Raw genomic sequence first — 23,912 nt, forward strand, 5'->3', positions numbered from 1 at the left:
CTCACACCAATACCATTTTGTCTTGATCACTACAGCTTTAGAGTCTTAAAGTCAGGTAGTATAAAACCTCCAATGTTCTTTGTCAAGATTGTTTTTGGCTATTCTAGGTTCTTCACATATCCGTCTAAATCTTAGAGTTAGCATATCGATTTCTATTTTTAAAAAAGCTTGCTGAGGTGTGACTAGGCTGTGCTTAATTTATAAATCAACTGGAGAAGCTCTTTATTATGTTAATCTGCTGCGCTCACTTCTGAGGCCATGTAAGACACCATCTCTCTGAAATGCTTGAAAGGAGGACTGAGAGAAGGTGTAAACATGAATGCTGGCTGCAGGGCCCACTGACAGACATGTTACATCTGCTCTGAGATAGACTTTCCCATGGTCCCTTTTGTCCCATGGTCTGTTTCTCTGATCTATTTCTACCAGGGAGCTATCCTGTCTTAAACCTCTATTTCATGAAGAGAGTCCCATAACAGCACCCAAATCATTTACAAATCCTCTTAACCCTTGTGCATATTACTGTACAGATATATTAACAATGAGTTTGGAACTTTATGGCCCCGAAATAGGTATCTCCTGCCTTTTCTTCCACAGCTGCACCATCCTACTAGGTAGGCTCACACTTCTCTAATGACAGAGAGCCGTGTTTCATGTACTACACTGGGAATCCCATGAATGAAAGAACTGTATGCTTTTCAAGCAGTGCACAGTTCCCTATTGTGGTAGATTAAACTGTGTCAGTAACTCATCACTCTCTTTTCACAATTCTCACAGGAGGCATACTTCGCTGATGTTGGCTTGGCCATGTGACTTGTTTTGGCTGAAAGGATGTTACAGCATGTGACGCAGGCAAACTTGAAATGCACTTGCACAGTAGATTTTGGGCTCTTGCACCCCTGCCTTTCCATAAATGTGGCTCAAATAGCTGCCAGTCAAGAAGGAAGAGAAATACAGGAACAGATCTAGACCCAGCCTGTAGCTTGGAGCCTAGTTTTACTATGTTCAGCCAAGATCAGCTGAATACTAGATACCTAAGCAAAAATAGATGTTTATTGTTTTACACCCCTGGGATTGGGGGTAATTCGTTATACAGCATTATTGTGGCCAGAGCTAACTGGTACATCACTGAAACCTAGCATTCAGCATATGCCTACCCAATTTCTACTTCAACACCTACGTCTAGTGAGTTTGAGAAATTTATAAGAAACAAATCACATGGTCCACTCTTTTAATGGAAATAATTATACCGAAGCAAACCGTGATGTTTCCACAAATCATTCTTGTACTCTCAGGCTAGTGCTGAGAGGATTGGCTTCTTGCTAAGGTAGATCCTACAGATTGCCCATGTGTGGCAGAAAATCGCCCTCCATTGGTCTCAGGCCCACACAGCGCTCTCCCTTACCTGCTCAGAAGTTTTATAAAAGGCCACTGAGGCATTGACCAGTTTCAGTCGGTCTTCCATCTTGAGCATGAGTTGCTGCCAGTGGAGGGCCACCTTCTCAGCACATTCCCGGATGGCATCTGCATCATAGTGACCAGCCTGGAGCAGCGCCTCAGCTTTCTGCTGAACCTGCAGGGCGCTCTGGTGTGTCTTCTGCAAGGAAGTGGCATGAAAGAGGGACTGGGCACAAGGGGAGGAGAGAGAGGTCCGTGGGAACAACCCAGGCGTGGTATGGGAAGGGGTGGAGTGAGGCGTGAGTGGAAAGATGCAGAAAAGTTAAAGAGCTTTAAATGACTGATTCAAACATGTTGTCATCACTGTTTTAAAAGCATATTTAAAAAATGAATATCAAACATTTTCATTAACTAACTGCTCAGGTCCCTAACTCCTGTCCCTACCCCTTTCTCATTTATTTGCATCACTCTTCATTTTAAAGACATTTTAGTTTCTGTGCTAGACAAACACAGTCGTGTATAAATCTGATTCCTGATTGACTCAAACATTAATTAAATCTCCTTTTCAAATCTAATCATAAAATTATTCATCATCAGTTTTCAGAGGAGGCTATTGCTGTAGTCCCACTCTGCAGGTCAAATAAACATAGCACATTAAAAAATCCCCATGTAATACAAGTCTCAACCAACAATGCAATCATTTTAAACATGAATGATCATTTTTAAAAGGGTTCTGTAGAAGGAAGACATTTGACCGGTTAGTAAAGCAGGAGAGTAGAATCTCACACCATCTCTTAGTTACCAAGGGAACAGAACAGTACAGAAGATAATTCAGTTTAACATATAATCCCGCATTACTACCTTATTTACGTTTGCCTTTAGGATAATCTATACTGCAGAAGGTTTGTTTTCTTACTCAGGGTAAGTGTGGTTTGCATCCTCTGAGTTCACTTTAACTGAAGGAGGTGGGGAGAATAGGTTGGAGAACTGGGTGGCAGGGAGACAGCCAGATAAATACAATTTATTAAAATAAAAGACTGATGTGGATGAGCCATATGACTTCAATCAGCTAATATTATCCCAACTTCAGCTACTGGGATCATTTCAACCCAATGGCATAGTATGAATTTGGCCTTTGCACTTTCAGGAAAGGATGGCTTAGCTGTCAGTGGAAAAGAACAGCTGGAAGCCCAGCACCTTACTCCTGAATGAGTTCTGCTCTTCTTGGGCTGCAGTGCCCGGACAGCTCCCCAGAGCAAATCCATTCAAGCACTGCCTATGTGTGACTACAACCTCTCCCTTTACCTTCATTCCAAACTGCAGTCTACACAGCCTATCAACTACCTTCTGGCTGCCCTCTCCCCTCTGCTGACTCTGCCCTCGGCATTAGCTATGTTAGCATGACCTCCTACAGCACCTAGACTCCTTTATTCCCTTACTTTGCCACTGATTTAGCCTTCAGTCCTGATGAGCACATTCTTATCATGTAGCAATCTTCCTAACTGCTACATGAAGTTAGAAAAAATAAACTAACAAGTAGAAAGAATCCATTACAAATCTTTGGTTTCTTTCTCTGTTTTACTTATTGGTAACATTTTCTTTTCTTGTCTCCTAAATGTTGAAGTACCCTCAGGTCCATTCTTGGTTTTGGTTCACTTCCGTAGAGTTCTCATCTATTCCCTTGGACACTCAGCTCAGCTCTGACCTCCTTCAAAGACCTTTCTGGATAGCCTGAGACTTACTAAAAACTACCCTCTTCTGAATGCCTATATCACTTGGCTGATTTTCCTTACTTAATGAAACTCTTAAGGCAAGGGCTGTTTTAAAAAAGCTCTTTAAAAGCCATTTAGTCATGTGTATTTTCTGTGCTAGGCACTGTAATTATGAATTTTTCTAGTTCTTATGACACTACTACAGGTGGATATTCTTATTTCCACTTTACAGATTAAGAAACTGAGGCTCAGGCTGATCAGGGTACTTGCCCAAAAACGTACATACAAGGAAGTGATGAAATCAGATTCAGGTTTGATCTATTTCCAAATTTATGTCCTTTCCACCATATCACATCACATCACTTCATATCTAGCAATTAGAATGGTATCTACAGTTTCTCATTTAGAGGAAGGGCTCACCAAGTAGAATTAATGATTCTGATAATTATCTTGTCTCTCCTCAATATATAAAACCAGCATATAATTGTCATCATAAACCTTTATTGTACCTTTTTCTCGGAGTAGAGGAGTAACTTTAATTTTCTTACAATTTATGCTATGTAACAAATCCTCTTCCTTATTCTGAAACTCATTAATATCTAATAGTCCTAGGAGCCTCTTCTTCCCTTTAATTTCCTAAATGATAAACTCTTATGCATATGACATAATCTCTGCTTCACTAAGCTTGAGTCATTATTTTGCATTTATTTCTACTATTATCTAATCTTATTAAGTGCTATGTCTTTGAGACATGGATTATCAAGGATGTTCATATTTAGTAGGAGGACATGGAAGAAAACCAAACCAAATCAACTGAATTTATTATCCAGTTTTAACTACTGTCATAGTGCTTATGCTTAGAATGTAGAAGAGGATTTCAAATAAAAATGGATTTTTAAAAAGCAGGTTATAAAAACAAGGGTGCCACTATGATGTTCACAGTTCTTGAAGACACATCAGCCACAGCATTTGGATACTAACAAATACGAATCTGTAAAGCTGTATTTCTGGAGAGCTGTCTACTGCTCTGCGTTCTGAATGGCTCTGGGGAGGTTTTTCTGTAACCAAGGATACTTCAGGCAAACATTCTGACCTTCTTTAAGGAGACCAAAACCTTCAGACAGATGAGGCCAATCAAGCTAGGGGCAGCAAACATCTCGGTTTTCCCATCAGAGTTCTAGTCCATGCTGATTTTTCTGGCTTGGTTATTATTAATTCCCACTTTTACTCTTAAAAGAGTCTTAGTTCTAACAATAAATTATATAATTGTCTTACATAAAGCTATTTTATTTTCCCTTCTAGAGGCCAGGATTCTTTCTTAGGGCCCAAGAAGTCAAATTATGTTCCCTATCACTGTAAGGACCTCCAGTAACTATCAAAATGGGTTAAATAAAACCAGGCTAGTTAAATCTCCCATCCAGTTGCTTACATCCTACCTGGCATATGTTCCCCCAGTGCAGAACCTGGTCTAAACTGACATATTTAGAGAGAAGTATAATGCCACCTGGAGAAGGAGCATATGTTGAAATTCCGGCTCTGTTCTTGTCATTATGCTAGCCAAGCTGCAGACCCTGCCTACCTTCCATTCCCAAGATCTACCAGAAATCCTATTTGTTTTGTCACGTCCTCCTGAGTCCACAGACAAACTCTACAGGGGTTTATATCTCAACATTTATCCTAGGAATATTTGATCAAGTTGCATCCATGAAATTAGAGACACAGATGCTTAGTAAGCCTCTATTCTGTAAGGATACAACATCATCTAATACAAATTTGTGTACACTGCAAAAGCAAGTCAGGTAGAATTTAGTTATTTCAGTAACATTACTAACGGATTTACCCACTATTTTCTACTAGCTCATTGAGACACTCAAGTGTGCCATGACACTTGGTTTTACTACCTCAACCCACTATTTTCTACTAGCTCATTGAGACACTCAAGTGTGCCACGACACTTGGTTTTACTACCTCAACATCTAATTAAGGGACTGAAAATTGAATTACCTGACAGGGCAGGTAAACTTCCACATTCAAGATAAATAAGGAGGAGGTATGGCCAAGAGCTGTCCTTTCTTTGCCTAGTATCCCTCACAGGTTCATGTCAAGCCTTGAATGTGACTGCCTAACTTTCATTTTCTTCATTGCTGCCTCTCAATGGGGCTTTGACCACTGTGGGCCTAATTTTTTAATTATAATCTCAATCTTGATTTTTCCTTTACAGTAAATAGATCCTAACACCCTAATATTTGGGCGTGCCAGTAAAATGCAACATTTCCTAAGAAGTTATTAAACATCTTAGAGAACTATGACACTCATGTTGATGCTACATTTTCACATATACAAAAGCTTTTCGAAAATTAAATGGCTGAAATCCATCAATACTAGTTTAAAAATGGCTAGCAATCAGTTGGACCACTGTATTAAAGATAAACTTAATGACACAGACAGTTAAGATTTTATCATTGTTGTGTTTCTTTAGTAGAAGGTAATACCTTTGCAATTCTTACACATTCAAAAGTGGGTTAAGTTCTATACTGAACCACAAGTGATGCAGGTCTTTGAGGTTTTCTCTCTTTCTCTCTTTTCCCATTGGTACTGAACTTATTTTTAGCATCGTTCCCATGTCCCATTTCCTACTCTTTCCCCATACTGTTCTAGAGCAATCAGCTCAAGTCTCTTTGGGAAGGAAATGTTCCAGTACAAAGCATAATTAAAGATATTATTTAAAGCAAGACAAAATTCATATTAGACTATCACAAGTGGAATTTTATTTTAAAATAGCCTTGGTTAGTAAATTTCTGATTTTAGTTTATTCTTTAAATATGACTTCCACCAGCATTATTGAACAACTACTTTCAGTGAAACAAACTATCTAGTGTAGTCTGCTCCTGTGCCCACTGCTCTTAATAAAAGGCAGATTTGACAATGAAATCTAAATGTTACATGTAAATCAAATGTTTAAAAATGGAATCCTAATTTACTAATGACTCCTACAGTTGTTCATCCTCAATTCTGAGTGAGCTTCAACTGGAATTGACTTCTAACCTTTTAGCTTTATATTTTTCACATGATGCACAGATCATAAGGTATTAGAAGACTCAGTGGACCAAGGGCCTTGAAGGTTAAAGGTACTAATAAAAAAGATCACATTTGGAGTGTGAATACTTGTCTTCTAATACCAGGCTTCCTTGGGGTGATGAGGCCCTGGATTTGCTTTTCCAGTTCCTGGGTGATAAGGAAGCTACCCGGCCCGTTTCACAAGAAAGAGTAATGGCTTCAGCACATAAAGGAACACCCACGTCTTGAGGAGTCACCCTGCCTAAGCTGCAGAGCCGAGAGGGGAAGGGAGGACAGTGCAGGCAGGTCTGGGTGCTACCTCGATGGCGAGTTGGAACTGCTCGTGTTCCCGCTGTAGCTGCTCTGCTTCAGACAAAGAGCTGGCGTTGGCCAGGCTGGCACTGAGCATCGACTCCCCATTGCGGATCCATCCCAGGACCTAGGGAGTTGGGACAAGAGCAGAGGTGAATGGCCTTCAGTCAGAGAGCTGACTATCTCCTACCCACAACGAAGAGAAGACAGGAAGGATCTGGATAAGCAAAGTCTCTCCAAATTTATCTGGAACCCTGTGCCATAAGATATTTATTGCAAGTACGAATCTCATTCCCAGCTTCACATTTTCTTTCCTACCCTTACCACTCTTCAATCCCAGTCTCCTCAGCTACTTAATTTAAATATTACTTTATCTGATTGCACTGTAGGTATAAGTTCCTTCTGGAACACAGTATGGTGGAAATAAATAAATTCCATATGTATGGAATATTGGTATGTTATCCTTTCCTTTTTTAAGGCCAACAACTGCTTGAAATCTATATCTCACCACACCTATTAGAAACAATTTCTTCATCATCTAGTGAAACCAGACCATTCTGTGGCACTCACAGAAGTCTGCCTTATTTGGTTATTTTGACCTATGTTTCATTTCCCCTCATTAGAATGTAAACTTCTGGAAGACTTGATTAATACATGAGCCATATCACAATCTCACCCAATGCCTAGCATAATGCTTTTCATATGACAGGTATGCAGTAACATTTTTGAAAGAGTGAAAATATCTAAGTCACTGTGGAAAATATCCAAGTCACACCTGAAAAGTGGGTCCAACCTCCTATGGTTTGCAAAATAGCCAAGAGTAGACAAGTTTTAGCCTTGATTGGTTAAACAACCCAAAAGGAGGAAAAAGAAAACAAGCAAAATAGTATGAATCACCCATACACTGGATCATTAGAAAATGAAAGAGTATGTTATAATTGATTTAAAGTATTTAGAGGTTATGGCTAGGCTGAGTAAGATTTCTAGGTGATCTTAATTTAGTACTGGGGGAAAGAAAATTCAGCTAGAGAATATTAGAATAGAAGGAGAATCAGCTGATACTGTCTAGACAGTCCTAGCTGAAATGGAAATGTGGCAATTACTCAGCTAATAGAGTCTGGTGCAAATAATCAAACTGGAAGTATTAGGCCTTGAAAATCTACCTTGTGTCTGGTCATCAGAAAATTGCCAAATATTTGCTTTATTAAAGAGTCTGAGAGTTTGCTTGGAGAGGAAATAAAAGTTCTTCTGAAATTTCGAGATCAGTAAATACCATCCATCTGTTCCCTCAAGGCAAAGCAGAAGACATCACAATCTGTTTCAGAGTTTTTGAGACTTTTTTTTTTCTTCTCTCAACTTCTTCATGTTAAACAATTAGAAGAATCCTAATCCTAGTCTCCTTTTCCATAATCCTCAGCGGCATTTCTCAAATGTCCTCCTTGGGAGACAATGACTGATGCCGTACTGTGCATGGATAACACTGGGACATAAATCCCACTGAAGCTGGGCTATTTGGATTGAGATGTTAGTTCATGGGCTGTCTGGCAGATTGCAGATGAGATGCCAATCTGTAAAGCAATTAGTTGCAGGAAATAACTGTTCAGAGTGTATGTGTGAAATCTCTGATGCCACTGGCGCACTGTAGTTGGCTGACTAGAGGCGCTTATGATTTCTAAAAGCTGGCTGTAAATTTGGGTACATGCATACACAGATTGCATGCCCAAATGCTTCACTCCTTTGGAAAATGGAGCTCATAATTTATATTTCTGAACTATGTAAGTCCTTCTGCCATGATTCATCACATCTTGCTTGGTTCAAGATTCACTTGAGGGTGTCAAAGAAACATTTTCTCAATGTGCATCACAAATCAACGCTTGTAGGGGGCAATCTGACTCCCTCTGGGCCTCTTCAGTCTTGCTGGAATATTTTTCTCTCTATTTTGAGCCAACTGAAAACATCAGTTATAGCTATAGTTGTGGGATCTCCATCTACCAGATTCTCCATTTAGAAATATGATAGGTTTTAGTCTCTGCATCTTACATTAAATCATGCCATATCCTTGATATCCTTGTTCATTTTTATTTCCCAAATGTTGTTTATAAAGGCATTCCAGGACTTTAAATAGGAAATTTGATTTTAGGAAGACAAAAATGCATAGCAGCTTAATCAATGGTTTGGTTCAGGGGTGGGATTGATGCCAATGATTAAACTACAAGCATTTTTATCTTCCTAGAATCAAATCTCCCATGTTGAAGTCCTGGACTCAGTCCTAGAAGCAGAGCTGAGACCATGTTGAAAGAACACAAAATCTTAAGCCAAAACACCTGGCTTTGTTTCTACCTGATAAAGCCACTTAACTCCCCTGAGCCACAGCTTTTTCATCTGTAAAGGTAGGATATCTTTCCTTCCTGTATCAGGGTTGATGTAGCATACTGTTAAAGGCAAAGCCTGATGATGGTGGTGATTTTTAGTTTTGAGACAAACCTAACTATGATTCTTCAATTATACCTCTCACAATGAGAAGAAAATGTGTTTAGGAATACCAACTTATATTCTAGTATTTGCAGAGTTTATTTGTATATTCTGATGAGATATAGATACCTTAGCTGTTTTCTTATCATCAGTCTTTGTGCTCTGATCAATAACTCTTGTTGGTATAATTTTCCATTACTGTCATCCTTTATCTTCCTAGTTCATAAAACTGGTTATTTATTCTCTGTGAGCATCCAAATGAGAGGAAGGTAGTAGAAGAAATTTTGTAACAAACATGAGAAATATTGGCCCCACTAATCTTGAGCTATTCGACTTTCGAAACATCATTTAATCTCCCCGAGGCTCAGTTTTCTTATCTGTAAAATGGTAAGTCACAAGGTATTGATGAAATGAAATAATTACTGTACAGGATTTTGTAAACTATAAGATGTAATCCTCTAAATGCACATTTTACATATCATTCATCTTGGACCATAGTTTACTAATAGGTTAGATGGTCTTTAAAGGTCACTTGGAGCCATAATATTGCATACTTCTTTCAAAATTCAGAGACTGTCCCTATAACCACAGGATAACAGAGAAACATAGCCCTGCAGAAATGAGGGTTGGGAAGAGTATTGCTGCTTGGGGATTTGGGAGTTAGGTCACCAATTCAGCTCAGTCAGGCTGAGGGGGGACTGAACATAGAGATCTACTGTTTCGTTAGGCCAAGGAAGCTCAGATAACTGAGTTAGGAGAAGAGTGGATTTGGTTAACTAGATGTGAATGTCCAAAATGATGATGCCACCTAAGCTGGGCAAGCTGGATCCTGTGCCCATGTAGGTTGGGGAAGTTGCTTGGCTATGACTGTGTTCTCTAGGTCACACTGACAGGAAACCTATGAGGCTCCTGCTCCTGCAAATGATTTATCACAAGGCACACTCATTTCTGAAATCTAACCACAGGAAAATCGTCAGCCTCTCAGGTGGTTAAATGGGAGCCTGTTATATTTCTAGTGTTTCTTAGTTTAAAAAATTCACATTTATGAGATTGTATGTGTTTATCTTTCATGGTTTTATAGACTCTGACTGTGTCTTCTTAATTATCTCCATTTTGAAACAAATGGATGATACTTGTCCCTATGGCTGCCTATCTTTTGGAACTACTCCAACTCCTTTTAATTTTTATGTACAGTGAACAGAATTAAATGGTATTTTCTATATGAATATGAGGAGAAGGTAATATTTTCTCCTTTGTTTTAAATTCCTATCTTGATCATATGCAAATATTGGCCAGTGTTTAGTCCACAGGGATAATTTAAGTCAATGTCTTTAGTAGACAAATAAGTACAATTTATTTTCCCATAGCTCAGAGCTCCAACATCCCACAAATCCATTTTGGCCTATTTTCTGCTAAATGCATTGCTCTGCAGGAATACATATGGGCATTCATTTAGTTTTATGCCCACTAAATAGGTTTTTCAAATCTCCCTCAATTATCTAATAAATGTAAGGTCATCCTTACTAGAGTAGTAATTTTCCTGGAAAACAACCAAAGCATTCTGTGGGGTCTGGAGAATAATCTGAACAATTTTTTTTTTAGAAGAAAGTGGGTATCTGGGTGGTCTAGGGCCCTGGACCATGGGAATCAGGGGAGTGGTTTCCCTTCCAGACTCAGCATTTCCCTGGAGATGCTGGGGCCATTTATCTTAGACACAAAGTCCTAAGTAACCCCTCAGAAAGCAAATCGGTTGTGTTAATCAGTTTCATTTGTTCTAAATACTTGAAAATTATTTTTAGTCAACATCTGTGATATCATTGCTCCTCAGAGCTCCAGTTTAATGTAACTGTGGTCTAACTGCACATAGGTTATGAAGGCCCAATCTAAACCTTTAACCTCTGAGCTATAATGACAGAGACATAACACAGTGTTGTCCTCTCCCTTTCTGTCTCTATTAACGGCACTTCAATTAAGGTGTCCTTTTTTTTTTTTTTTTTTTTGAGAGTACATTCCAAAGAGAAACTCTCAAGCTGGTGTCTAAATTTAGCCCGCATGATCAATACTGACATCTAAATTAACTCCCTCTTTCCAAGTGTCAACAGCTTCCAGGTCAATATTTCCTGCTCCATCAACTTCCATCAAACCTCCAAAGCCTTCTCTGAAACTGGATTAGATGACTCCCTAAAGAAAGAGCCCACGCTGACAAGGAGAACAAGTCTGTTTAATGAGGCATAATGGCTTAACGGGACAGCAGTCCCTCGGCACCTGCAAGGGCTGATATCCTTTGCCAAGGCATTCGTGGTTTCCTAAAGGCTGATCTCAGCCATCCAGTACCATTTTGAATTACAATCCCCCATGTGTCATTCTTGCCATGGTGAAGAGAAGAAGGAGTTTTCTCTTTCCAGAATTTTCTCTTCTGGAATTTCAAATTCCAGAAGAACTTTTTTTTGCTTTATAATTCATGGAATACTGAATGGGAATGTATGCAATTAATTAAGCCTGGATGATCCATATATAATCTACTTACCCACTTGACAAACTACCTATCATCCTTCAGCTCCCCATCCTGTACAGAATGTATACTTGGAAGGTTAAAAGTTCATTTCATTTCCATTTTCACCGCAGTCAGTTCAGTTCAGTTCAGTTGCTCAGTCATGTCCGACCCCATGAATTGCAGCACACCAGGCCTTTCTGTCCATCATCAACTCCCGGAGTTCACTCAGACTCATGTCCATCGAGTCAGTGATGCCATCCAGCCATCTCATCCTCTGTCATCCCCTTCTCCTCCTGCCCCCAATCCCTCCCAGCATCAGAGTCTTTTCCAATGAGTCAACTCTTCCAAAGAACACCCAGGGATGATCTCCTTCAGAATGGACTGGTTGGATCTCCCTGCAACCCAAGGGACTCTCAAGAGTCTTCTCCAACACCACAGTTCAAAAGCATCAATTCTTTGGTGCTCAGCTTTCTTCACAGTCCAACTCTCACATCCATTCATGACCACAGGAAAAATCATAGCCTTGACTAGACGGACCTTTGTTGGTAAAGTAATGTGTCTGCTTTTCAATATGCTATCTAGGTTGGTCATAACTTTTCTTCCAAGGAGTAAGTGTCTTTTAATTTCATGGCTGCAGTCATCATCTACAGTGATTTTGGAGCCCAGAAAAATAAAGTCTGACACTGTTTCCACTGTTTCCCCATCTATTTGCCATGAAATGATGGGACCGGATGCCATGATCTTCGTTTTCTGAATGTTGAGCTTTAAGCCAACTTTTTCACTCTCCTCTTTCTCTTTCATCAAGAGGCTTTTTAGTTCCTCTTCACTTTCTGCCATAAGGGTGGTGTCATCTGCATATCTGAGGTGATTGATATTTCTCCCAGCAATCTTGATTCAAACTTGTGCTTCTTCCAGCCCAGCGTTTCTCATGATGTACTCTGCACAGAAGTTAAATAAGCAGGGTGACAATATACAGCCTCGACATACTCCTTTTCCTATTTGGAACCAGTCTGTTGTTCCATGTCCAGTTCCATGTCTAGGTTTCTCAAGAGGCAGGTCATGTGGTCTGGTATTCTCATCTCTTTCAGAATTTTCCACAGTTTATTGTGATCCACACAGTCAAAAGCTTTGGCATAGTCAATAAAGCAGAAATAGATGTTTTTCTGGAACTCTCTTGCTTTTTTGATGATCCAGCAGATGTTGGCAATTTGATCTTTGGTTCCTCTGCCTTTTCTAAAACCAACTTGGAACATCTGGAAATTCATTTCGTTTCCATTTTCATCGTAGTCAAGAAAAACATAATTAGAAAGTTGGCTCTACTATGAATTCTGTAACAAAAATAAATAAAAATCAAAGAATGCAAACAAAACTGTATGATGTTGTTGTTGTTCCATCACTAAGTCATGTCCACCTCTTTGCGTACCATGCACTGCAGCACCCCAGGCTTCCCTGTCTTTCACTCTCTCCCAGAGTTGGCTCAAATTCATGTCCGTTGAGTTGGTGATTCTATCTAACCATCTTATCCTCTGTCACCCGCTTCTACTCTTGCTCTCAGTCTTTCCCAGCAACAAGCTCTTTTCCAGTTAGTTGGCTCTTCAATTCAGGTGGCCAAAATATTGGAGCTACAGCTTCAGCATCAGTCCTTCCAATGAATATTCAGGGTTGATTTCCTTTAAGGTTGACTGGTTTGATCTCCATGAAGTCCAAGGGACTCTCTAGAGTCTATTCTAGCACCACAATTCGAAAGCATCAACTGTTCAACACTCAGCCTTCTTTATGGTCCAACTCTCACATCCATACATGACTACTGAAAAACCATAGCTTTGACTATATGGACCTTTGCTGGCAAAGTGATGTGTCTGCTTTTTAATATGCTGGCTAGGTTTGTCATAACTTTCTTTCCAAGGAGCAAGAGTCTTAATTTCATGGCCACAGTTACCATCCACAGTGATTTTGGAGCCCAAGGAAAGAAAATCTGTCATCATTTCCACTTTTTTCCCTGCTATCTGCCATGAAGTGATGGGACCAGATGTCATGATCTTAGTTTTCTGAATGCTGAATTTTAAGCCAGGTTTTTCACTCTCTTTTTTCACCTTCTTCAAGAGGCTCTTTAGTTTCTCTTCATTTCCTGCCATTAGAGTGGTATCATCTGCATATCTGAAGTTGTAGATATTTCTCTCAGCAATCTTGATTCCAGCTTGTGATTCATCCAGCCCAGCATTTCACATGATGTGCTCTGCATGTAAGTTAAATAAGCAAGGTGATGATATATGGCCTTCTACTCCTTTCCCAATTTTGAACCAGTCCGTTGTTCCACGTCTGGTTGTAACTGTTGCTTCTTGACCTGCATGCAGGTTTTTCAGGAGACAGGTAAGGTGGTCTGGTACTTCCATCTCAAAAATTCAATTAGGAATAATTTTCCTGTTATCCAGTTTATTGAGATGACCATGAACAAAGAGCAGAGGAGAATTCCCAGGTCTGGATTTCAGAGGCCTGGGCTCAATTTTCAGCTAAGCAGCCATGAGGCCCTGGGAACACTCATCTTATAGTACCTCAGTTCCTCATTTGTAAAGTAGACATACACCACTGTCTCTCATGGACTTTTTCTCCTAAATTGAGATCACAAATGAGAAAGTACTTCTCATAAGAAAGAAATTACTATCACTGCTGCCAAGAGATTCAGAATTTGAATACTCATCCCTACTCTGGGCCTGCTAGGATTTTCTACCACGTCACCACAAGTAACATGTCTCTCCAGACAATTAGGTGTGACCCCAGGATAATTAAACTGAAAAAAACCTGGATGGCAGTGCTGTGACCTGGCTTTGCTTAGGGCTCAGTGATGTCATCGGTGCTCAAGATGAATCTTTAGCACAGAATATGAGGACTCAGCACTGATTGGAAAAGAAGGGGAGCAGAGAAGGTAATTTTGCACATTATAATAAATAACATATAATAACTATATAAGCATAGGCATTAACAAGGACCAAGAAATAATTATAAAATGTATTTTTGTTCCCTGTGCTAAATTGATAGACATAAATCTAAAAGTGCTAGCGGTTATTGAACATGATATTTTGGGCGGGGCTCTGCCTAGAGGAAGCACGGGAAACGGGTTGATTGATTGGGAGAGTCTGGAGCAGAAGAAGCAAACGCTGAAGTGCTGTGGGGTCTACCCTGCCAGGAAGTCCTCCTGGACACGTGGAAGGTGATGGCGAGTTCTTTCTTCAGTGTGACCTTTGTCTGGTGACCTTGCTAAGCTTCAGTGACTTCCTCTGAAAGGAGAGTAATGTTTGCTTCAGAGAATGGTTGTGAGGATTGATCAAGAGATAGGTATAAAAGGTCTATGACACTCAATAAGTGGAATTATAATTATATTCGGATTTCTTCAGTCCCACTTTGCCTAAATAGGAAGTCACCAATCATTATGCTGAAAATTCCCATTTAGTCTGTTTATAATATAAATATGTAGTATTTTTAAAATGTATCACTGGTCATTGTGTGTATGTTCCTATAAATCCCTAGGAATGGTACAGGAATATCCTTTAGAACAATAGATAGTATCATGTCTCATACAGGTAAGAACTCTTTAAAGTTGGCTTTAATGTGGCGAGAACATTTTATAAAAACCACAAACACACTGAAAAGAATAATGGGAAGTGAAAGATGGCTACCACTTATTATCAAAAATATGTCAGGTCCTTACTAGACATATAGGAGCCCCCAGATTAATCAGTCTGGCTCTAAAGCCTGAATATGTCTATTGATAAAGGCTTTGCCTTTCCCATGAACTCTATGCAGGATAGAGGACAGAAAGGAAGAGAATGGAGTCAGTGACTGAGGACAACTTGGAAAAGCCCTGAGAAGATGTTCTCCTTAGATTGTTACATGCCAGAGAAATAATGCATTTGTAAGTCTGAGCCACTGGACCATTAGATCTATTTGTTAGAGTCAATAGACAGCAGACTAGCTTTCAGAAGCCAATACAACCATTCCTTAACTTACCTATTCCTAAGTTCTGGTCACACCTGAGGCTCTGTATGCCTTACCCCGTATCAGGAGCAGGCCCAGACCAGACTCAGCCACTGGAAAGCCCAGGCTGAAGGTGGAGGGCCAGGCTCACCTGTTTGACCTCGGCCTGGAGGTGCCGCAGTTGGAGGCACTGCTCAAGTCGCTTGTGGGTCTGCTCTGCGTTGAGCTCCAACTCATGCTGTTTCTCATGGAGAAACTCTAATAGCTCTTGTACCTGGGCTGCCAGATCAATGTCTTTTTCACAGATTAACTCAATCCCTGATTAAAACAAAATGTAAACAATTAAAAACCAGGTAGTATGGTAAAGACTACATTTCCTTCAACATGCATATGAAAGCTGGAATTCGGAAAGACGACACCAGTACCCTCCCAACCTCTGTATATCACTCTGTGAAAAGGGATAAATCACCATAATGGGCCTTTGAGATGCTCAAAGCATACCATCTCTATTGGATTAACTGATCCTTTGCCAGGGAACAACTCTGATGATCAGATGATCAGCTCCTTACTAACTGGAGTCAAAGAGGTGGTTTACTGGAGTCCATCCCCAGACAAGACTGCATACAGCAGTCCTTGCTGGGTGGTTTGCCAACACCCAGAATATTCACAACCAAGCCTTTGGATTACATTGGGAAATACAAAACAAAGCCCAAAAGACGCTGTCTCAGGAACTTCTGCCAAAGGCACACTCTCTTTCAGCTGGTCAGATGCAATTCATGATTAGAAGCTAAATGCATTCTGAAGAGAATAGTTGGCTTCCAGTGGTAATTTTATTAGCCAACTACTTAGGTTCCCTAAAAAAGCACTCTTAGAAATACCTGCTAGCTCTATTGTTTATCAGAAAAAGGCAAACACGCCTGATAACCATACCCCAGCAATATCACAGGGGTACTGAATACTTGGCCTTCCCAGGTGGTTCAGCAGTAAAGAATCCACTTGCCAATTCAAGAGACATGGGTTCAATCCCTGGGTGGGGAAGATTCCCTGGAGAAGGACATGGCAATCCACTCCAGTATTCTTGCCTGGAGAATCCCATGGAAAGAGGAGCCTGGTGGGCTAGAGTCCATGGGGTCATAAAGAGTCGGACATGACTGAAGCAACTTAGCACACACTGTGTACTTATCCATTTAGAAAAATCATCACACTAAAACTGTGCCCACAGGAGAGTTTGCTCATCCTTCTACTGATTCAAAGCATTAGTAAGCCCCACCAGTCACCAACAAGGGCTCCCAAAGTTTATTAATAAACTGCCAACCACCTGACTTTGATGGGAGACGAACCAACACCCATCAGGCAGAAGCTGTGGCTCCACTCCTTGTGTAAAACCCCGGACCTCCCTGTCTTATTTTTTTGGAGTACCATTCCCAGCACACAGGCATGCATGAACACACATGTGCGCACACGTGCGCACGCACGCACACACGCGCACGCACGCACACACACACACACACACACTTTCTCTCTTCTCTAAACCAGAGCTCCTATTCACACATCATCACCAATAGGCCTAAAGTAGCCTTTCTCCAACAGATTTCTGCTTCAGCAAGGGTCACTAAAGAACTCTAAGATGGAGCAAAGGCACTGCCCAGTTATCAAGATCCTTCTGTCCTCTAGTGACTTCACTGTGACTCCTTACTTGCTGTGATAGAGCACACGGAATGTGTGAAGCCTGTCCCAAATCAGAATCCTGATCTTGGCAAGTTACCTAAGCTTTCAGAAACTTCACTTTCCTTACAGGTACAATGGGATTTTACATACCCACCTATCTCAGGAGCTGGTTGGGAGGATTCAATGAGATAATATATAATATATATATAAGTATCTAATATATGATGACAATACACATGCTTTGCTCCTCAGTCCCATGGCTTTCCTGGTTCCTGACTCAAACTTTCAACTTTCTGTCTTCTGACAGTCATGTCTTCTTGGCTCCTATCTTCAGCTTCATGCAAGTAGTATTATTTCTTCATTCTTACTGTCCAGCTATTTCTGATTCAGCCCTGCTCAGTTCCTTGGCTTTGGGAAAATCCTAACTCTGGATTGCTTGCCTCCTTCTGATCCCTGACTCCACCTGGCTCCTCAGATTCTTAATTTTGTCCAGATCCTTTCCCTGAGCCCATATCCTGGAATCTATGACCTGGTGCAGTTGTGCTCCTGATACTGACAAACAGAATCCCAACTAACCATGAGGTTCAGGGTGCCAAAGTATAGTTACTTCCGTGGAGATCACACTCAGAGGAGCCCCAAAATCTCAGTGTATGGCCACATTTTAAAAATTGCCCTTTTGAGACTCCCCCCTCACTCTGACTGACACCATCAGAAATTCATCACTGCCACCACCAACACAGTGGCCTGATGCAGTGGGAGTGTATAAGGAAGTCTATACGTGTGAAGGGAAATTCATTTCTAGAGCCAAAAATAGTGTTTTATATAAGACAATATGGGAGAGTGGGAGATTTTTTTCTGGTGTTACATGTAGTAATTTCAGTATCTTTTCATGTTTATTTTTTCTGTTGGTTTCATAATTCTAAGTCCCAGGTCCTGAAAATCTGTATCTGTGGGAGACTTAGAAGGGAATGGCTTGTTCTTTTGGCAGTCAACTCCCTCCACTTACTATTTTCAATTACCAAGAGGATGTGGTAGAGCATTACTTTGACTGAAATAAAACAAAAGATAAAGAAAAATTTCTACGTTTGCATTGCTAGGCATCATGTGATGACCCTTGACCTCCACGTTTACTTCCTAAAAATGTAATATAAGATCCACCTGCAGAAGTAGATCCTTGCTTCCAGCCACAATGCAGATTTTTTTTCCATTTCGTTTTCATTCTGCATGCATCTCTAGTGTTTAGTATGCTGGGCTTGGGCTAAGTGTCTTTCTATGGGAAGCTCACAGCTCACACCTGCCACATCACATGCAAATGGGCTATCTAAGCTTGGTACCTCATCAAAGGGGCCAGCCACCTGCTTAGAACACCATCCAGAACCTGCCTGCCCTGAGATTCCAGTCCTTCATTTTCATTAATTTCACTTGATTTTTTTAATGAGATGAACAGGAAATAAAATGGGTGAAGAAAATGCCTATTGCATTTCTACACTCAACAACTCATCACATGAATGAAGTGAATGGGAAGAACATGCAGAGTTACTCCAGCAATACCTAGAAGAACAGAAACTCATGCCTCTTTCCTGGTGCCCACAAACACACTGACATGAGTCCCAGCTAATACCCATCAACTGGTAAGCAGCATCAATCAACAGCAAATAGTATTTTCGTGTATTGACATTACTGCTTTCAATCTAGTCTGAGGCCTAACTGTCTTCCTTAGGGGCTCTCCAGAGATGCAATAAGATGTGTTTGTCTTTTCCATCAAGTAATGAAATATATTCATACTGAAATAGTTTGCCAGCCTCTCTAGAGAAAGCTGTATTGAAATTTCTTTCTGATGTACCTCCACAATGTCCTGCAAATATCCTTGTGTCAGAACACTTCCGTTGAGGTCAGTTCCTTACTAACTTGTCTGTGTCCTCACAGTAATGTAGGTTCCCTGGGGCCAGGACCATTTCTATTTCATGCATCTCAGCTTCTTCAGGACCTAGCACAGCGCTTGACACGTAACACTCCCAAAATACCTGTTTAGTGAACACAGGGGCCTCTTTAAGGAAGAACAGGGGTGATCTGAGAGCTCTGGGGACAGAGTTAGGTTGGAATGCAGGCTCTGCAACCTATTAACAGTGAGTCTCTGGGTTCCAAATCCCCTCTGAGCCCGCGTAAGATGGGAATCTGAACACTGAATCCTCAGGATTGTTATGAGGACTAAGAGAGATAAGGTGGGTACAGGGCCTGGCATTTAGTAGGCTCAAAAAACACCCATGTCCCCACTTTTTCCTTTCCCTTGGGGGAAGTTATATTCTGTGTTGATTACTTATGGGACTATTGAATGACTTATATAAAATGTAAGTAGAAAATCTTACCATCAGATGTTTATGACCTTGTTCAAAGTATATCATTAGAAATGATGATTTGGATGCTACTAGACTAGTGCTCTCAACCTTGGCTCACATAAGATTCATCTGGAGAACTTCAAAAGTCACCATGTCCTGGCCACAGCCCAGACCAACAACATCAAAAATCTCTATGGGTAGGAACCAGGCAACAGGAATTCCCATCTTAAAGTTCCCAGGGTGATTCCAACAGGCAATGAAGATTGGGATACACTGGATAAGATGGAACAATGGTCAGCAATCCAGGAACAGAGACATTCCTTAGGCTACACTCAGGTACCAGAACGTTCAGCATAGCAATTACTTAGGGCTCAAGGCCACAGTTAGTAATAAAATGTTGTTTTGTTTTCCTTTGCTGCCACTTTAATTTCCTCATGGAGAGAGGTGGCTGTGGTCTAGGGTAGAGTTAGGTATTTCTGGCTGTGCTGCCCATACCTGTAACATGTTTTTCAACTGTCTGTATGTTCTTTAAATATCTGTGTCTGCCTCAGATAGAGAACATCTTCTTTTCTCTTTTCTCCTCCCCCCCACCCCTCTTTCTGTGTCACTACCTCAATTAACACCCAGTTCAGAAATTGCAAAGTCCTTTAATCAGGTTTTTAGATTAGTATTTTCAACCCTGGCTATATATTAGAATCACCTGGGAAGTTTAAAAAATCTGGGCCCACTCCAGACCAATTAAATAAGAATCCCTGAGGAGTGGGATCCAGACACTGGTATTTTTAAGAAGCTCTCCAGGTGATTCCAAAATATGTAGTCAGGCTGAGAACCATTGTTTTACATCAGCTTCTCTTCGCTTCCTCTCAGAGCCACATTCCTTCACCCAAGAGTAGCTTACATTTTGGAAGAACACAGGCCTTTTCTTTCCTTTTACAACATAAGTACAATTATTTGTGGTCCATTATTTTTATGTATATCAGTTTCTCCCAGACTGATGTTCACTTGATTAATTCACTCTGCTGGACGCTGGAAATGTAAAGAGGATGAAGGAAATGACCCGCCCTCATGCTGCTGGAGAAGCTACAGGAACACAAATAACCCCAATAGAATTCAGTGTGAGCTACCGTATCAGTACAATGTACAATAGTTATCAAGCTTTACTGAAATCATACCAGGCTCATGTTTCACCCCACTGCATGCTCACAGTGACTTCATATGGTTAGGATTCCTATAATTGCTGTTTTTCAGAGGAAGGTGAGGCTTGGAGAGATTAGATAACATGCTCAGGGAACCCATGCAGTGGGAGATATGATGCAGATTCCAACCCAGAACTCTCTGTCTCTCCTGGCTGTACGATTAACCCCTATGTTCAAAGAGACGAGTGATCCTCACAACTTACTTTAAGAATTCATTTAAGTGCTGGGACTGGGTTCTTCCCAAGCACAGTAAATTTTAAGCACCATTGCCACACACTCCAAAGAGTTTTCACTTACAGACCTTGCATAAAGAGAGAACTTGATGCTTTGATTAAACCATGAAAGGAATATATGCACAAGATATACAGCTCTTATTTTATTTCTAAGGTCACATGTAACAGCTGCATGGTCAGATAACATTAGGGAGACGAGCTGGGGCATAACCAGTGGGGGCAGTGAGGCTAAATCATGGCAAGTGAGAACTGAAGGGAAGTTTAAGAATGAAGGCCCACCTTCCACACTAGATGGAAGAAGAAACTAAGGTCTACAGAGAAAGAATAGTGACTTCCAAAGTCAGACTACTTGTTGGTGCAGCTGGACCTTGAATTCTGCCAGCATGTTTGACTCAGCACGACTCTTTCCAGAAAAGCCTGCCACTTCCTAAGTTGAGGCCCAATAGATAACCCTAAATAATATGCAGGTAAAGAAAATGTTCCTATTTTGCCAACTACTTTTAAGGCTGATGTTGATTTAAGCAGAGGCTTTTGCTTTGGTTATGGCTCTTAGCAAATCAGGTGGATTTAGTAGAACCTGGCTGAATGTTACAAAGTTCACACCTAAAAGTAAGTGTAAGGAAATTCCCTACTTCCATTTATTCCTATAAAAATCAAAGCATAAGCCCTTAATTAATTCAGCTTGGAAGGCTACATAGCAACCAAATTCTTCATTTTTCTAATTGTTCTTTTTCTGAGACAGCAGTTTTTTTTTTACCTCTAGTTCAAATGTAATTCATTAGACATACAAGGCAAATGCCCAACCCATTTGTTCCCTGAGTCCTGTGTCTCTGAAGTTCTGCATTCTTCAGCCACCCAGGTTCTTGGCAAGGCCCACTCTCAGTCCACCTTCAACTTCCACTTGCAGTCCCAGCTCCGGTGTGATGCTGCCCTCCCTCCAAGCCGGAGATGAGACAGACACCTCCTCTGCAGGACAGGCACATGGCAGCAGAGGAAGCTCCCCTGAGAGCCCTGGAACCGCTCCCCTGGAGGTCTCGTGGGCTATGCCAGACTGAACAGTAGCCGAGGAGGAGCAGGAACAGCCGTCCCAGCAGAGAGGGCTGAAGGGGCCAACCAAGGCTCTTGACAAAGCTCATTTCTAGAACAGGATATGTGGGGGTGGGCAGCCCATCTGCCTGGGGTGTTTTCACTCACTCAGCCCTCATGGTTAAGGGGGCCGCCAAGCACAGTCAGTCTACAGGAACTGCTAGCTCCTGGCAGTCTTTCTGTTACCAAGGATATCTGGCTCTTGGACAGAGGTGCACTTGCCCAGGATCATACCAGCACCTTGCTCCTAAGTGCTGCAAGTTTTCAGGCAGATGAGGCTCTCCACCTGCGAGACACATCAGTACTGAGGGATGAAGGGATACGCGTACCTGCAGAGTTTCTCTGCACAGCCTCCTTCCTAGGTACTGTGTCTGCATTCTCTCATGTTTCCCTGTCTTAGTTGGATAGCTGGCTGTCTTGAGGATCATGAGGACAAGCTATAGGGTGAAACCTTGAGCCCAGACAAGGTTCTCCATCAGTTTCCCCTTCCGTAATAAGGTCTTGAAAAGGTACAGCTGTGGCCAAGAATACTGCTTCTCAAACTTTAACATGCACATAATTGACCTGAAGATAAAATGAGGTTCAGATTCCTAAGTCTGGGATTCTGTCTTCCCAATCAGCTCTTGAGCGATGCTGGTGCTGCTGGCTCAGGGCCCACATTAGAGCAGGTCCTAGATCAGCAGTCCTAGATTAGTGCATCAGAATCACCTGGAGGGCTCACTGGTGGGCCTCATGCCTGAGAGATTATGACTTGGCAGGTTCTGGGGATGGGCACCTGAATTTGCATTTCTAACAAGAACTCAGGTAATGCTGATGCTGCTGATCTGGGGACCACAATTGGAAGTTGCTGTCCTAAGATACACCAGAGATATCGGCTGCTGTGATTTAACCTTCACGATAAAAAGCAGTGATTCTCAGCCCTGGCCGCACGGTGGCATCATCTGAGAAGGTTTTGCCAAGGCCCAAGTCCCATTCAGAGTTGCTAAATCAGAGTACCTGGGTATTGTCATTTTTAAAATAATCCCCAGATATACCACAAAGTGAATAAGGGCTCCTCCTGGAGCTGTGTGGAGCATGATCTGCACCCTGAAAACAGTGTCTCACAGACAGCTGCAGCCTGTTCACAACACAAATGAACATTCAAGGAAAGATAATGCTGATCAAAGTAAATAGAATTTACTAGATATCTCTCCTCCTGTTAGGAGTGAAGTTCCTTTGAATGGTGGTATGTCCTCTTTCAGGTCATTAAAGGAAGCAAGTTTGATTGCTAAGGTCTGTCTGACAATCTCATGATTCTAAATCAGCACAGACATGGACCAACCAGGTTTCAGAGAGTTGATGGCCTGAGCTCCTGCCTGCCTCTTCCTGGAGGACCTGGGGTGGTGGGGGTGAGGAAACCTGGGCTCTGGCAGTCCACTAGTTTTAGGCCCAGACCAATAACTTCTTCCTTTTGGACTAGGGAACCACTATGGCTCTCTCCAGCTCTGAGTTCAAAGGCTGTTCTGGAAAGTGGCAGCTGAAACTTAGAGTCCATGCATTTGCTGGATAAACAACGAATAAATTCTAAGTAGACAAAGAAGTCTAGTCTGAGTAACAGCCATGTGTTTTTGAGAAGTTATAAAATTATATGACCTTGCCATAGATTTTGTCAGTGCTTCTTACACTCACACACAGACCAGTGATGAGAAAAATGAGGACTCTGGGAGGGCTTCCCTGGTGGCTCAGTTGGTAAAGAATCTGCCTGCAATGCGGGAGACCTGGGTTCAATCCCCGGGTTGGGAGGATCCCTGGAGAAGGGCACAACAACCCACTCCAGTATTCTTGCCTGGAGAACTCCGTGGACAGAGGAGCCTGGTGGGCTACAGTCCATGAGATTGCAAAGAGTTGGACACGACTGAGTGAGTAACACTGAGAGCCATGGACTGGAGATGAGGAGTCAGCCCTGAGGGTGAAGGATAGGCTAGGAGAGTATGTACAGG

The 23,912-nt window shown here is 41.4% G+C and overlaps 1 protein-coding gene across 2 annotated transcripts in view; it reads right to left on the reverse strand.

Annotated features, from left to right (window-relative positions):
• LOC120870552 (kalirin) overlaps positions 1-23,912 on the reverse strand; it is a 522,430-nt gene that overhangs the window by 89,190 nt on the left and 409,328 nt on the right. The window contains exons 15-17 of one of the 2 annotated variants that reach the window (XM_040250305.1): positions 15,566-15,732; positions 6,484-6,603; positions 1,403-1,594 (exon numbers count right to left, since the gene is read on the reverse strand). In XM_040250305.1, coding sequence (XP_040106239.1) covers positions 1,403-1,594; positions 6,484-6,603; positions 15,566-15,732 — 479 coding nt within the window. Of the gene's footprint in view, positions 1-1,402; positions 1,622-6,483; positions 6,604-15,565; positions 15,733-23,912 lie in introns of both variants that reach the window. The other variant, XM_040250297.1, reaches the window with a different exon arrangement.

The sequence above is a fragment of the Oryx dammah genome, unplaced genomic scaffold, assembly GCF_014754425.2.
Source record: "Oryx dammah isolate SB20612 unplaced genomic scaffold, SCBI_Odam_1.1 HiC_scaffold_2, whole genome shotgun sequence".
NCBI lineage: Eukaryota > Metazoa > Chordata > Mammalia > Artiodactyla > Bovidae > Oryx > Oryx dammah.